General features: G+C 42.5%; 1 protein-coding gene and 1 pseudogene across 1 annotated transcript in view; both read right to left on the bottom strand.

Annotated features, from left to right (window-relative positions):
- The window catches only part of SPOCK1 (SPARC (osteonectin), cwcv and kazal like domains proteoglycan 1), an 831,544-nt gene that overhangs the window by 566,445 nt on the left and 247,951 nt on the right, over positions 1–17,148 (bottom strand). The window contains exon 3 of the mRNA XM_054978522.1: positions 15,299–15,344. Coding sequence (XP_054834497.1) covers positions 15,299–15,344 — 46 coding nt within the window. The remainder of the gene's footprint in view (positions 1–15,298; positions 15,345–17,148) is intronic.
- LOC129329487 (U6 spliceosomal RNA) lies at positions 9,705–9,798 on the bottom strand (annotated as a pseudogene).

Raw genomic sequence — 17,148 nt, 5'->3', positions numbered from 1 at the left:
TTCCTGTTCAGTTCTCAAGGATTTGAATGGGATCAGAATGTAGAATATACTGGAGACCAATGCCTTCTTAAAAAGTGGTTCTGTCTCTGTCATTGTGAAATTGAATTTAAAATTGACTGCATGCCAAACACATTGACATTTTAATACAACCTGCTGCGAATTTTAATAATACATGAAGACAGCCATATAGATTTTGTCCATATGTAGTCTGTCAGTTCCTTCAGCTAGTCTGACTATATATATTTTTTTCCCAAGGCAAGCACTTCATTTCATTAACAGTGTTTCCGTTATTACAATTCACTGTTTATTCAAACACCATTAAAACAATTCTGATTTACCAGCCAGTCATTCTTATTAATAAACCACTAACTTAAAACCAGAAGAAGAAAAGCAATATAAGCTGCTGAATAGAAAATCTGCCAAGTGAAACAGCAATAATAGAATTTTTTTTTGAAAACTGCACAATTATTTGAACAAAACAAGACACAGAAATAAACAACTCTAGAAAATGGATTCACAAATGGCTTCTCCAAAACCACATCTTGGTTAGGGCTAAAAGAAAATTGAAGCCTTCAAAAATAATTGCATGTTCCATGATTTTCCCCTGCCTTACAATTTCCTCATTATCTCCTTCTAGAAGGATATTCATTAATTCTTGTCTTCCTCTTCCTCATTCCCATACTGCAAGTAGCCATTTCCTGAGTCATAATTCAGCTGTCAGATCCCAAGATGAAGGGAGGATCCCATTCTCACAGCACAGGACAAAGTGGCAGGGCAAATATCCAAGCTGGTGTTTGTAGATAAAAGGCTATAATCATCATATATTGATCTCAGGGACTCCTGGCTGATGTAATTATCAAATGATTTCACTTTGTATCTTGGAAATCTTTTGTTAATGAACCAGAGAGTATATGGCTATCATGTACAGTGCAGCTGATAGGCAGCCCTTAAACCAGCCTGCATACCAATGCTACAAAGACTGTAAGCATGTCAAGGGATGAACTGGATTCTCTCTATGAAACAGGCATTTCTGTGCAGAATGGTGCCTAGCTACCTAGGCTAGAGAATTCTTCTTTCTATGGATCTTGGAAAAGATAAAAGAACGAGCTACAAAATGCATACTAGACTTTCTAACTTCTAAACGCTCCAGAACCCTAACTGCATTGCATGTTCCACAGGATTACCAATTGTAGGTTGAGGCATATGGTTGAAGCAGCTCCTTAGAGGCATGCAGGGGGCAGGTTCTGAAATGAATGACAGGAATTCCCACTGTAAACAATGGTAGAAGCTGGAAGGCCCATTGGATTTGATGGGACCTACGAATGCCGATCAACTTGAAATACATCACTACATTGAAAAGATGTGAGAGGAATGCTGGGTGGACCTCAAGAGCCATGTTCAAGTGTTGGGATGATGGCCCCCTGGGTGGAATAGCCTCCAGGACCAGAGAAACTGCTACAGGGGGCCATCATCCAATCCCCAGTGCAAGACTCCCAAAGTTCATTCCTACATCCACAAATAGCAAAAGGGAGAGTAGTAAGGCCTTGCAGGGAAGGACTCCCAGAGATCCCAGGATGTTGCTTCACCCCCCACCTCCAAATCCCAGCATCAGTCTTACCCCTTGCATGCAGTTGTCTTCTACCTGGCTTATTAGACACCAGCAGTGCTGTTGGAGAATGAGAGTCCTCCATGGTGCTCCCCCCCCCCACCAGACACACATAGGCAACACTTCAAGTCCCAGCTTGCTGCCCTGCAGTGAATTTGAGGGTGGGGTGTGGTAAGGGAAGCTGGGTGGTGCTAGAGCCTCCAAGGTTCCACTGGACACCTGCTCCTTTTGGCAGCAGTACAACACAAAGGCATGGAGGCAACTGGAGCTTCTTTGGGGCCACTCCATCCATACCAGCCCAGAGCCAGAGACCATTTGCTGGAATATGTGAAAGGGCAGCCCTACAGGGGAGGGAGCTACTGTCATGCACAGATAAGCAAACAGCCAGGGAGGGAGTTGTTATTCGACACAGACTTTATTGAACTGCCAAAAGTGAAGAGGAAGCCTGGACGTGTGTTGCCAACTCCCCTCACCAAGGTAGGAAGCTGCACCTGCCTGCACAATGGTCAGAGCAATGAGAGCTGTTCCTCATGCTACTGTCTCAGGAATGGGGTAGAGTCATGGGCTGCCCAGTGAAGGGCTTCGTGGGCAGGGTTTGGATGGTAGCCAGTAAGGATCACCAGGGGCTGGAACAGCCATATTCCTTGGCTTCCCTGATGGGTCACTACCTGCCTGAAATGGAAACAGACGTGTGGCAAGGGTCTGGACCTCACACAAGCCATGGGCAGGTCTGCCACATCCTGGGAGGGTTTCCACTGCTAGGGGCAGTGGCAGTGGCTCCATCATCACTGGTGCTGCCGGCAACCAGATAGGAGATGCCCCTCTGGTGAGAGGGTGCATTCTCTCCTGACTGCACCTTGCTGGATTTGGCTTCCGTCACAGCTCTCCTGCCAAATTCCTTAGGGAGAGGACTAGTGGCGCTCCACTTACATGGACTCGTAGCCACTGGCAGCCCAGCAGGCCTCAGGATTGCACTGTACAGAACTAGACTGATAGGCCTAAAACTAGATGACCATTTTAAATGTAAGCTATTTCATGGGGTGTGTGCTTCCTACAGAGCTAACCCCACCCCAAATGAAGTCATTGTTGGAGCTTTCAGAGCAACATGGCAAACTGGCAAGGCTAGTTATGGGAGCTGCTTTATGTTTATCACTGTGCATCATTCCTTCACCTTGTAGTAGAAGCAAAGCACATATTTAATCCAGTACATCTGTCAGTATCAGCCATAGGAGCAAACAGAAAGCTCCTGATGGGGTCTTCTTTGACTCATGACTTTCCCAAGGTCTGCCTATGTATCAGATTTTTTAAAAAATCAAAAATTGGCAATCTCAGATAGTTGCATACATGTGCAAGCTAAAAACTTATGTTCTCACCATGACTGAGGGCTGTTTTGGATAATACAAACCTATACATAGAAGATTCTGGAAGCATGTCTTACGTCCCTATATAACTGGTCTGTGGGCACTGCCTCTGAAGCCCAGGATTGTGTGTTCTTACTTTAGTGCACTATGGGGAGAAAATGGGGAAATGTCTTCAGGCATTTTAAGGCCAGCTTCTTTACTTTTTTTCTCCTTTTAAGATGATGGTATTAGAAAAATACTCTACATATCAGGTATTAAAAATACTCTACATACAAAATAATAATAATCATAACAACAACATTCAATTTATATACCGCCCTTCAGGATGACTTAACACCCACTCAGAGTGGTTTACAAAGTATGCCATTATTATCCCCACAACAAAACACCCTGTGAGGTGGGTGGGGCTGAGAGAGCTAGAAGCTGTGACTGACCCAAGGTCACCCAGCTGGCTTCAAATGGAAGAATGAGGAATCAAACCTGGCTCTCCAGATTAGAGTCCTGCACTCTTAACTACTACACCAAACTGGCTCTGGAAATGAGGATTAGTAGGAAAACAACTAAACTATTAAAATAACCATTAATATTCTATTATCTGCTGAGATTACAATATAGATTACATTTTTCTTCAGGTATCCTACTAGGAGTTCTTTCACTTCAGATGTGAAGACTTGACAGAGAATGAGAGAAAAGGTAGAAAGGAATGATGATGAAAGGGAGATTCCCTCTTCTTTCTTAGCTCTGTGTACTAACAACTGTATCCCCATAGGAAGACTAGAACTAAAAGATTAAAAGTGCATAAGGCACAGCACTGTATGCTCTTTAATCTTGGAGAAGTTCAGAATTGGAGACAGCCCTGGATACTGGACAAGAGTATTTATTGCTGTATTTTGTCCAAACTAGCTGGACAGAGATGTGCAAACTTAGCATACATTCTGATATGAATAATAGTGCTTTCTGAAATAAAAATGTGGAGGTAATGAAGTAGAAGTTTTGTATGCTTCCTATGATATATCTTGTGACCCTCTTTCACACTGCCACCCACAATAAGTCTCCCAATACAGGTTTGGGGCTTCACAGGCAGTTAAGGCCAGTCACAACCCACCACCTCTCTAACCTCTATTTGCCACATGGGGTCCCCTCAATCCTCTTTCTCAGAGGTTACAGAAAACAGGCAGCCTGTTCCCTATATTTAGTTCCCATCACCCAGCTACTCACCAGGGCTACTGGTGGAAGGGAATTCAGGGTTTACTTTCACTGATATATATTACCACCATTTAGATTAAATATATTGGCCCAAGATTCATGACAAGAGTGTTTGAGGTCTGGGGGTGTAATTTAATTCCTCTTAGCTAACAATTTCAAGTCAGCTAGGGTTAAACCAGAAATAAAAATATACTGTATTTACAACATAGGACACTGGAGTGAATAATTTTTAAACTCATAGATAAATTGTGGTTAAATAGGGAATGTTACAATGCATCAGAACAGGTATCAACAGTCAACTATATCCTTGTTACTTCTCCTTGGCAGCCTAAAATCTTTCTCTTCCGATAACTGCTCTTCCAACAGAATTTCAACTGTCACTAGCCCAGCATTCCAACAGTTCTCATTGGCTGTTTCCCAGGAGAGGCAGAGCTGGAATTATTCCTATCCATCATACATATTCGGGGAATAGGTGGAGCAAGGCATTTGTACTTTCCCTTTCCATAATGCCTATATTGGACCTCTTCAGGCAACTCTCCCAGGATGAGGTGGATAAGATCCTGTGTTCTGTGAAGCCTACCACGTACCCGCGCCTGTCATGGCTGTTGAAAGCCAGCAGTGCCAGGATTCAGGCCCCTTTAGCTGACATCATTAATCTGTCTTTGAGCTCCAGGGTTTTCCTGGGGTCACTGAAGGAGGCAGCAGTGCAGCCCTTATTAAAAAAACTATAATTGGATCAGTTTGATCCAGCCAATTACCACCCAGTTTCAAACCTTCCGTTCCTGGGAAAGGTAATTGAGAGGGCGGTTGCGGAACAGTTACAGGTATTCCTAGATGATTCCTCTACCCTGGGCCCATTCCAGCCTAGCTTCAGGCCTCGCCATGGTACGGAGATGGCTCTGGTCACCCTAAGAGATGATTTGCGGTGACACCTGAATCAGGATGGGTCGGCGTTGCTGATACTTTTGGATGTTACAGCTGCGTTCGACACAGTCAACCACAATCTTCTGATTCACTGCCTCACCACTGTGGGGATCCGTGGGACAGCCTTGCAATGGCTGAGCTCCTTCCTCCATGGTCAGGGACAGAGAGTGGCCCATGGGGAACAGATGTCCTCCCACTATTCTTTGGTGTGTGGCGTCCTTCAGGGGGAAATTCTTTCCCCAATGTTATTTAACATCTATATGCGCCCCCTTGCCCATGTGGTCCATAGTTTTGGTCTGTGTGGTTACCAGTATACTGATGACACCCAGCTCTATCTGTTGATGGACGGCCAGTTAGACATTGTCCCAGACTCTTTGGCCCAGTGTCGATGCCGTGGTGGAATGGTTGTGTCAGAGTCGCCTGAAGTTGAATCCCCAGAAGACGGAGGTTCTGTATCTGGGTCATGGGGTGAGGGAACTGGGAATCCTGCTCCTAGCCCTCAACAGAGTGCAGCTACAGCCTTTGTCGACAGTGAGGAGCCTGTGCTCCTGGATGCCACACTTTCTATGGAGGCCCAGGTTGCAGCTGTTGCCAGATCTGCATTCTTTCATCTTCGGCACGTCAGGCAATTGGCACCCTATCTCTCATCCCAGGACCTCGGTAATCCATGCAACGGTAATCTCTAGACTAGACTACTGCAACTCGCTCTATGCTGGGCTGCCTGTGAGCTTGACCTGGAAGTTACAGCTGGTCTAAAAGGCAGTGGCACATGTCCTTATGGGGACGCCGTTTAGGGCACATATCCAGCCTGTGTTGTGCCAGCTGCACTGGTTCCCGGTTGAGTTCCAGATCCAGTTCAAGGTACTGGTCTTAGTATTTAAAGCCCTCCATGGACTGGAACCTGCATACCTATGGGACCGCCTCTCCCATTATGTCTCCCACATGCGCTCTGTGGATAAGCAGCTTCTGGTGGTCCCTGGCCCGAGGGACATTCAGCTGTCTTCAACTAGGGCCAGGGCTTTTTCTGCCCTGGCGCCGGCCTGGTAGAACTCTTCCAATGGAGATCCAGGCCCTGGGGGAGCTTTTATAGCTCCACAGGGCCTGCAAGATGGAGATGTTCCGCCAGGCCTTTGACTAGGGGGTCAGCTTTTTGTCCCTATTCTGACCACCACACCATCTTTTTGCAGCCACCTTGTGTTATATCATGGTGGTGCAGGGGCTTATGATGATCTTGCAGTAGCCGATCTGTCTGATGGCGCCTGAATTTTAATGCATTAATATGTTAATAGGTTTTTATTGTATTTTAACAGTATATTTGTTGGAAGCCGCCTTGAGCCCACTTGTGGGAAGGGCAGGGTATAAGTTGAATAAAACAAACAAACAAACAAACAAATAAAGCCAATCTGATACTTTTTATCGATTGAAATAGGAACATTTGCACATTACCCAAGGGAGTCCCAGCTGCACTATAATCCTTCCGGTGCCCCCTTTACAGGAGGCTCTAAGGATATCACTGCCTTAATATTTGTTTTTGGTTTGGAGTTCCTGATATCACAAAGCAGAAAACTTGATACACCATTATCCTTTTTCAATAATATGATGTAATAATGACTGATTTTGTGCTTTGAAATCTTGATATGCTGTAATGAAAATTATGGGAGCAACTCCCTGCCATTATTATAATTGTTGCTGCTCACTGAGATATTTTACAGGGTCCACCAGGTGCAGCTACACCCTTATATTCCCCCACTGTTCTGTGGGATGGGGTTGCTGATGGGGCACAGCACAGCCCCAGGGCCCTAGCAGGGCCACAAAAAGCCTGAAGACTGGCAAGGGTAGGCTCTCATTTAACAGATAAGTCTAGGGCTAGTTACATAACTTTTAACTGCAGGTCTACCACCCATTTGAGCATACTCACACACCCCAGCAGGTTGGCGACACACCTGCCCTTTAAACTTTAAATGGCCATTATTTTCAATGGGGGTAGACCACTGAAAACAATGGCCCTTTAATGTTTAAAGGGCAAGGTGCACGGCAATCAGATAGGGAGCTATCTAGCTGCTCGTGCTTCTACAACAGAATCCCCAATTCTAATGTAATCAGGAGTGATCATATTGGAATCAGGAATCATTTGGGGGAAATAGGAGCGGTATTGGATAATGCCAACCTACTCAGATACCTGAAATATTGTGCATCTTATCAGGTTGGCAGTATCTGACTGCATACCTTTAGGAGTAATATTACAGCATAATCCATATATATTACACTTACAGAGACTAGTTACTGTTTTGAAGACTTTACAAGGAAGCAATAGATGGAAAGAAGGCAGGTGGAAGTAAGAGTAAACAACATATTTTTACTTACAAGGGGCTCTGAGAAGAGATTTGAAGGAGGAGAGAGAGAGAGAGAGTGTGTGTGTGTGTGTGTGTGTGTGTGAGAGAGAGAGAGAGAGAGAGAGAGAGAGCACCTTTGCAGGTACACTGCGTGAAAGTTACAAATACAAGGTGTGGCAAGGGAAAAGGGCACAGTTGTTGCTGGCTGAATTTGGGATGGTGGGCACAGTGCTTCAGTGGCTGCACTATTCCTTGGCTGACCAATTCCAGAGATGGTGCTGGGAAACAGCTGCATGGCCCTGTGGCATTTATGCTAATGAGTCATGCAGAGATCTACCCTGTCTCTCATGCTGTATAACATTTGCATGAGACCAGAAGGAGAAATTATCAAGGGATATGGATTGTGGTGCCACCAATATACAGTTGGCACCCACTTATCAGCTGACTTGGATGGATCTAGGAAGTCCTGCCTAGAGAAGGTAATAGGATGGATGAGATCCAATAAACTGAAGCTCAGTCCAGGCAAAACCAAGGTATTGTTGGTTAATGACAACACTGCTTGAGGACTGAGGATCTGGTGTGTCCTGGAGGGAGTTGCACTCCCCTTGAAGGAGACACCTGATACACTAGCTACAGCATTTCTTTGAAAGAAGTAAGTTGGCTACAGTGATCCACGCTGTGATCACATCCAGCTTTGATTACTATAATGCATTCCATATGGGGCTTCCTTTGGAAACTGTTCAGAAACAGCAGTTGGTCCAAACTGTGGCAGACAGGTTATTGTCAAGGGCTGGATAAGAGTTCATATCATACTGGTGCCAAAATTATGCCCAGAAACTGCCCATCTGTTTCTGGGCATGATTCAAAGTGTTGGTTCTTATATTTATGGCCCTAAATGCACTGGTATTGTCCTTTAAGGCCCTATACAGTTTGGGGACAGTATACCTCACAGACTGTCTTCTCCCATATGAACATATCCAACCACTATGGTCATCATCAAAGGCCCTGTTTCAGGTGCCCCCACCATTATAGGATAGACACATGGCAACTTGAGAATGGACTTTCTCAATCATGGACCAAAATTATGGACTTTCCCTCCATTGTGAAATTTGTCCCCATCACAACCCCTGATTCAGGCCCTTCTGCTGTCACTGTATTTTATATCCCTTTTTACTACTTACAAGCTCTTTATGCTGGAGACTTGCAAACCACCACAGCACCCAGAGCTTCCCTGTATTTATTTACTACCAGGTTCATAGTCCACTTTAAGTGTGTGAAGTGAAGTGAATTAGTTTTACTGTGTTTATTTTTTCACACAGGATTCATTAATCCTGCACCTTAAAGCACATCACATATAAATCCAACCATGTTTTCCTTGGATCCTGCAGAGGATATAATGAGGAAATCAGGGTTGAGGATAACACTAGAGTCTTATAGAACAAAACAAACAAGTGTATTCCAGTGGTAAGCATGACTTGTCATTCCTTTTCAGGTTGGTCAATATGCATTTTATTCTATTAATGCCCTGGCTTATTTAATGGTATCTTGCTTTTTAGTAGCTTATTTTAATGTCTTTGTTTTGTTTTTAATGGCTTTATTTTATTATTTTATTTGCAAGTGGTCTCAAGTAGGTCTAAGGAGAGATAGCATACAGGTTTTTTTTTTAAACAAATAACTGAAATTGTAATTACAAGAGGGGGTCTACTAAAGTACAGAAATGGAAGAAAATATCCAACCAATCAAAATAACATTTTTGGAAAGGTCAGAGACTATTATGTGCTTGTAAGGTTTTTGCCTCTTCAAAGGGATAAAGATATGAATTATACTGATTCAGTATAGCAAGAAGTTTCAACTCGTACGGAACAATGTGAAATGTGATAGTCCAGGATTGTGTTATTCATTTATTTTATCCTTATTATCTGCTTTCTTACGGACTGGGACAACAATGGCCTGCTTCCATCGAAGGGGGATATTCCCATATGCATCTATCACTGTAAAGAGTTTGGTGAGCACTAAAGCCTATCAGAAGAGATACGCTTTGGATAGCTCAAGAAAGATGTGATTTTGTCCAGGGATATTACCACACTTTAATCAATTTAATCAATTTATTAATGAGATAAGCTCATCCATGGTTATGAGGCAAGCTATCAAAGAGGGCCAAATCAATAGAAGGGAAGTTGGCCACAGTATCACTATCAAAATTATTGAAGTGAGCCTCCCAAGTGGCAGGAGAAATTTGCACACTATTTGATACCTGGACATTTTTAAGGCCATAAAAATATGGAATGCTTCATAAATTCGCATGTCATCCTTGTGCTAATTTTCTCTGTATCATTCCAATTTTAGCATATGTACTGCCAAAGTGAACATTATTTATTTGATCTTTATTAAATGATGCAGACATGGTTGTATATGACAGTACTGTAACTGTTGATGATAATTTATTCTATATATTTAAGAATGAGTGACCCTTATATGTTCATCTGACAAAATTCCTACATATACAAACAGATGCCATTCATTTATTTTGATAATGTGCACATTAAAGTACAAACATTGATAGCCCTAAAGTCAGTTAACCAGTTTAATATGCTTTAGAACTTGTTTGCCATATGGCATTTTAAAAGGCATCATTACCCAAAGACAGAAACAGTGGAAGTAATGGGATGCTTTTTGTACTGCACTATATGCCAGGAATTAAAAAAAACTAGTCTCACTGAACACTGCTATTATTTCTAATAAGCAACAGATGGATAGAGTGGGACAGGAAAACCTACCTACTGAATGAGATTATTTCACATTTCTCTAAGATTCTCACTGCAGGAGTCACAGAAATACCAGATAGAATAAAATGGAGGGCTAAATATTTTCTTGTGTGCCATTTCAAGGAAAATTCCCTTTTACTGATAAAAAGGCAGTTGCTGAGGTTGCCTTAATGCCATATTGTCATTTTAACTAAGTACCAAATACTACATAACTGGAAGGGATTGGCATAACTGAATGCCATCAAATTCAGCAAAACTGGCTTCAGTGGTATGAGTTTTTTTGTCTTTCAGAGATAAAAACTTTAGAGCCAAGCTACAAGTGACGCCTTACACAGGTTGGACACTTGTCAGCTTACCTCGAGTTTTGATGGGAAATGTAGGCATCCTGGTTTTACAGCTTGGCTCTCCATTACAGCTGCAAGACCAGGATGCCTACATTTCCCATCAAAACTTGAGGGAAGCTGACAAGTGTCCAACCTGTGTCAGGTGTCACTTGTAGCTTGACTCTTAATTTGGACAATACTCTGGGGACCTGTGATCAGTGAAAAACATGGAGAGGGATGGGGAGAATCAGGGTACTCCCAGATCCAAACATCACACCAGCCTTGCAACTGAGGTTAGAGCGCATCTTCATAAAGTTATCACATTCAATTTAACCAAATCTGTGTATATGTACTTAAAATATGAGGTTAACCATATGATTTTAACCACGCATATGAAGCCTATATGTGTTGAATTTAACTTCTTCCGCAGACTGTTTTGTAGCACAAAAATGATCCTGCATTTTATCTTTCCATGGTGATCACTTTGATTTGACTGATGAGTGCTGCATCAACACATGCTTAGTCAACTACTTCAAAGCAGAAGGTAGATGGGTACAGCAAGGGACCCTAAATTATGCTAAGTTCCTCCAGCTCTTTTTCTACGAAATGACCCCTGCACAACCCTATAATCTGGGTAGGAAGTCTTCCTGATTAATTCAGTTTTGCATAGTTTGTGGAAAACCAGGTGAGAGCTTTCCTGACCTCCTCAGGCAGGCCATTCCGTAAGGTGGGGGCTACCACAGAGAATGAATATGCACAGGCAGCTGTAGATTTTGTGCAACTGCAGGGTGGCATCTGCAGAAGGCCTTGTCCAGATGAGTGAAGCTGCTGTGGTGGAACATAGAGGAAGAGGCGGTCGCACAGATATGAGGGACTGAGAACATGAAAGGCTTTAAATGTGATAGTCATTACTTTGAATTGAGCCTGGTAATTGATGAGAAGCCAATGGAGTGATTGCAGAATGGGAATGATATGCATGCTTTGTCTAGCTTCTGAGAGTAAATAAGCTGCGTTCTGTACAAGCTGGAGTTTCTGAGTCAACTTTGAGGGGAGACCTATATAGAGTGTATTACAATAGTTTAGTCTCAATGTTACTATGCCATGAATCCAGGTGGCTAGATCAGCCATGTCAAGGTAGAGGGGCATCTTCCATGCTGTTCTGAGTTGTGAGGCCTTGTTTGCAGCTGTGTTTACTTGCTTCTCTAACAGCAATGCTGGATACAATATAGCCTGTAGGCTCTTAACAGAGTCAGCCAGGCTCAATTGAACCCCTGAAGTTGGAAGCACAATGTCTTTCAAGATTTGTTTTTCCAATCTGCATCACTTCTGTCATGTATGGGTTCAGTTTCAGTACATTTGCTTTCAGCCAGTTGACAACAGTTGACAAGCAGCAACTCAGTACCTCTATTGCATCCCCAGCGGATTGGATAGCAAGATATAGCACTGGGTGTCATCTGAATATTGAAGCCATACAGTTCCATAGCAGTGAATGAGTTCTCCCAAACGCTTTTCATAGAGGTTGAATAACAAGAGGGATAAGATTGTGCCATGTGGAACCTTACAAGACAGTTCCCACATTGAAGATAGCTGGTCTCCAATAGCAATCCATTGATTACGTCCTATGAGGAACGAGTTTTGAACCATTCCAAGGCACATCTCCTGATACCTACTTCTGCCTCCAAATGCCTCAACAGGATGACATGGTCTACTGCATTGAAGGCTGCAGTTATATTCAAGAGGAGTAAAAATGAAGCATGGCCTTTGTCTACATTCAAGCGAAGGTCATCAGCTAGAGCCACCATAGCCATTTCCATCCCATGGCCTGGTCTAAAACTGAACTGAAAAGGGTCCAAAGCACCAAAGTTATCCAAGAAGGCCTGGAGTTAGTCAGCTACTGATCTCTCAACAACTTTGCCCACAAAGGGCAGATTAGAGACTCGGAGACATCATTTTTGTCTAAGGATGGCTTGTTAAGTAGTGGGTGGATGACTGCCTCTTTGAGAGGCTGAGGAAAGGTGTTTTGAGTTTGTGACTGATTTATAATAGACATCAAGGGTTCCTTTATGTGGTCTTTACTAGATTTTAGTAGCCAGGATGAGCAAGGATCTGGAGTGCAAGTAGTGGTCTTCACAGATACTAGAATTTGGTCAATATCCATCACTGTGACTGTGTCAAGATGATTAAGAAATCAACTAGATGGTGTGTTAAGCATTACTTCTGGCTGACTTATATTACCGGTGGCATCCATACCAGATCGTAGTAGAGCTATTTTGTCAGCAAAGATCTTTGGAAAGGTGTCACAGTTAATTGTCTGTTCTTGAACCAGGGAAGGTTCAGATTTAAGGGTCAAAAGATGTCAAGATAACTTAAAGAGTTAGGATGGATGTTATTTAGTTGCAGAACAGTAACCATTTTTGCTGCTATAATTGCTGCTTCATAAGTCTTCCAATGGGCTCTGTAGCATGCTGTACATTTGGTGTAGTGGTTAAGAGTGGTGGGACTCTAATCTGGAAAACCAGGTTTGATTCCCCACTCAGACTCAGTGTCAGACAGTGACACTGAGAGATCTCTGTCTCTTGGTGTTACAGACAGTGACACTGAGAGATCTCTGTCTCTTGGTGCTACACCTCTGAAGATGCCAGTCACAGCTGCTGGCGAAACATCAGGAACTACAATGCCAAGATCACGGCTATACAGCCCGGAAAATCCACAACAACTATCATTTGACAAAGCAAGTTTATAGACATTAATAAAGCTCCGCTCAAGTGACAGAAAAAAGTTAATAGATTTGCACACAGTCTTCTAGTACAGATACTGATTCCATGACACAATTCCTGTACAAATGAATGAAGTACATGCCAATATAACTGGGAAATAATATTTATGATTTGTTTAGAACCTTAAGAGATATGGATATGCAAGCAGAAGAAGCTCACACATGGGGATCTGGCTTGGCTTGCCTTCCCCCAGCAGCACCAAGAGGGTGGTCAAAGGCTGGAGGGTAGCCCTCATACGCAAAGGCTGTGTACTTTGGAATGCCACTTGTCTGGGGTTCATAGTAGGATGTGATGTTTGTTGGTTTCTCAAAAACATAAGATTGGACACTGTAGAAAATGGAAAGCTAGACTAAATGGACACCATGGTCATACTTCATTTAGGGTGCCAAAAAACCCTGGATGGGTCACTATAGCAAATAAATTTGGACTTGTGGGTCACCATATCCAAAAAGTTGGGAACCATTGTGCTAGAGAATGTAGCGACTTCATAAAGAGAATTCATCAGGGAATGGGAAGATGCAGTTAGGAGAAATGAGGCAATTTCCCTCCTTCCTCTTGTGCAAGTGCAGCAAATTTGGTTTCAGGTTTGCTGCACTTATTCAATAGTGAAAGGAGATCATGCCTAATTCCTCTTCTTCTTCATTAAAATCCCTCAGCTGCATGCAACTTTATTCATGAGAGTTCCCCAAAACTTAGCAGAGGTTTTTCAGGGCGTGGTGGTGGGGTGCTATTGGAGCAATTGGAAAGTGGAGAGGATACTCTTGAGCCAGCTTATACTACATAGAAATTGGATGCTTTTACTGCTGCAAACTAACACGGCAAACTGACTACACACCAAAAGGAGATGTTTACATTTACTAGCAAAGGAATGTTTTGGTTGCCTCCCCCCTAATTGCATCTTGTCCCTCCTCTCCTTCTCTCCCCTCTCCCCCCTCCTCTTCTGTATTTGACCAGTTTGTATCATGCATCTGACGAAGAGAACTTGATTCTCGAAAGCTTATGCTGCAATAAAATTGGTTAGTCTTAAAGGTGCTACTGGACTCTTTTTGATTTTGCTACTACAGACTAACACGGCTAACTCCTCTGGATCTTGAGCCAGCTGTTTCCAATAGGGTCCAACCACAGGGTCTAACCATATCCGTTGCCCAGGAAGTAGAAAAAAATATCTTAAAACAGATTTTTATTGCTGGGAATGTTGATGTGCAATTTTGTTGACTTCATCACTAGTGATAAATGTTTGTGTGGGTATATTTGTGTTGTATGAATGGACTCTTACGATGTGATCACAATCCATTTACTTTGTACTACCCTGAATTCAAAGACACCTCTCTAGACCAAGTACTTTTAGGACTGGGATCAATAGTAGATATTTAACATACTTCAACTGAATCGTCATCTGAAAAATATTATTATATACAACTTGATTTTTATTCAGTTATGGAATTATAAGCGGCAGAGATAGGGCCAAGCTACAAGTGACAAATGAAACAGGTTGGACGCTTGTCAGCTTCCCTCAAGTTTTGATGGGAAATGTAGGCATCCTGGTCTTGCAGCTTGGCTCTCTGACTGCTGTCCAATGGACTTTTCAACTGTCACTTGTCCAACATTCCGCCAAGCTGCCTGCATTTCCCATCAAAACTTGAGGGAAGCTGGCAAGTGTCCAACCTGTGTCAGGCATCACTTGTAGTTTGGCCCTCAGTTAAAACAATGGCACCTATATTAGTTATTTCATTTGTGGTTCAACAATACAGTTAATGGTTACTGAATAATTCACTCTATATTGCACTCAGAACCCATATCCTAGTAAAAGTGATTTTTAGCATATGCACATGATTATAAAATGAGAAGAACGGGAAATTATAGCAAAATGAAATTGTCTTGCTTTAAGTGGTTCTAAACCCTGAAGGAATTTAAAGAGAATTCCAAAATTTATTCCAATCACTCCACAAAGGGACAATCTCAATTTTCAAAACAATAAAAAGCAAACTTAATATTTCCTTTACCTTGATCAAAAGGCTTGTTTGGGTTCCAGTTTCTGAAATAATCATCCTAAATGAAGGAAATAAAACCTTAGTTAAAATAAAATGTAAATATTCTTTATTTTTAAAATAAATATAAAATTTTGTTTTAATAATCTGTTTATTATTAGACACAGGCTTTAAATAAAACTAGAATTCAAAATAGTAGGTTATTTTCAAACATATATATCTTAAATGGAGCACTGAAAATGAAGATTATATTTATAAAGCAATATAGGCGTTAAAAAAAAAGTTGTATGCTTTCATAAAACAAATGATCTGGGATGTTTCCTATCAGCATGATTAGGGCTGCTGCACACATTACAGTGCTAAATTGGTGTTCACCTCTGAGTATACATGTGGTAATGAGCAGTGAGCCAAGCCAGGTCTCTGGAAGTCTGCATCTTTATGACAGAGATAGCTAGCATGCGGTAAACAGTATGCAGCGTTAAAAGGAATGTTTGTAAAAATGTGTAAAACTATGTAAAAAGTATTAGCATGTGGGTGGGAGTTTAAAAACTTGTGTACAGAGAAAAGGCAAGGTGCCTATTTTGTATGAGGAGAGAGCAAAAGATATATGAATGGGAAAGTCAATAGCATCACATCCCTGCTGAGCTCCTCTTCCTCCCCAAACATTGCCTTTCCCCATATCTCTACAAACTTCCCAACCCAGTGTTGGCAGCCCTAGAGGGAGCTCAGTCGGTATGTGATGTAGGGCTGCCAGCTCCAAGTTGGGAAATTCCTGGGGATCTGGGGTGATGAAACCTGGAGAAACCTGGAGAAAGTGGGGTTTGAGGAGGGAAAGGACCTTGGCATGGCATAATTCCATAGAGTCCACCCCCAAAAGTAGCCATTTTCTCCAGGTGAACTGATCTCTGTGGCCTGGAGACCAGTTATAATTCCGGGAGATCTCCAGCCACTACCTGGAGGCTGGCAACCCTAATGTGATGCTGTATAGTCTACCCTCTGAAGCTGCTGATTCCTTAATGGAAACTGATCTCTGTAGTCTGGAGATCAGTTGCAATTTCAAGAGAACTCCAGGGCCCATCTAAAGGTTGAGTAGGAAAATCCTTCAAGTTTCATTGGAATGCCTCTTGTGTTTTCTAATTAATGGTTGTGGCTTAGAACTCAATGCCATATTTCCTCTTTTTGTGGGAGATCTCCTGCCCCTTGCAGGCACTATTTGCTGTCACTCAACTGAGTGGTAGGAGGAAAATGGCCTGCAAAATGGGAGGTTGGAATCAGCATCCCTGATGTGATTATGCAACTTCTGCTGTGACCTGGAATTGATGTTATCTCTTTAGGTGATGCTCAGTCATTCACCTCCCACTCTATGGTTAAACCGTACAGTTTGTGGCAAATGCCAGAACATTACACCAAAAGCATCTTCTGGTTTGCAGGGTTTTTTTAAAAAAAATGAAGTTGCTTCTAATATAGAGATGCACCCAACTTAAGAATGGGAATAGTGTCCACACCCTTCTCCTGTGCCACTGACTCCAACATAGTTGTTTCTCTTTTTCCTGTCATGCCCTCATAAAAGTGCAGTAGTGACTGTGATTGTGCTGGGACACTCCATAGTTTAAAAATTCCCCATAATTTTCCCTTTCAATGGCTAAATGGGGAAAACTATTGCCTACTTCTGCCCCCTCCCCATACTAGTTACAGGAGGAGTGTCCATATATATGTTCCACCCATAAACATAGTTCCTCCTTTGAACTGGAGAAAAACAGATTGCCATGGGAGTAACATGAGTTGTGCTTGAAATAAACACTATCTCATGTGCACATTCTCCTTATAACTGCGGCTTCCTGTGTCCACGTGGGAGAAAATCCCCA

The sequence above is a fragment of the Eublepharis macularius genome, chromosome 4 (genome assembly GCF_028583425.1).
Source record: "Eublepharis macularius isolate TG4126 chromosome 4, MPM_Emac_v1.0, whole genome shotgun sequence".
Lineage (NCBI taxonomy): Eukaryota > Metazoa > Chordata > Lepidosauria > Squamata > Eublepharidae > Eublepharis > Eublepharis macularius.
This window is presented reverse-complemented; position numbering and strand designations above follow the sequence as displayed.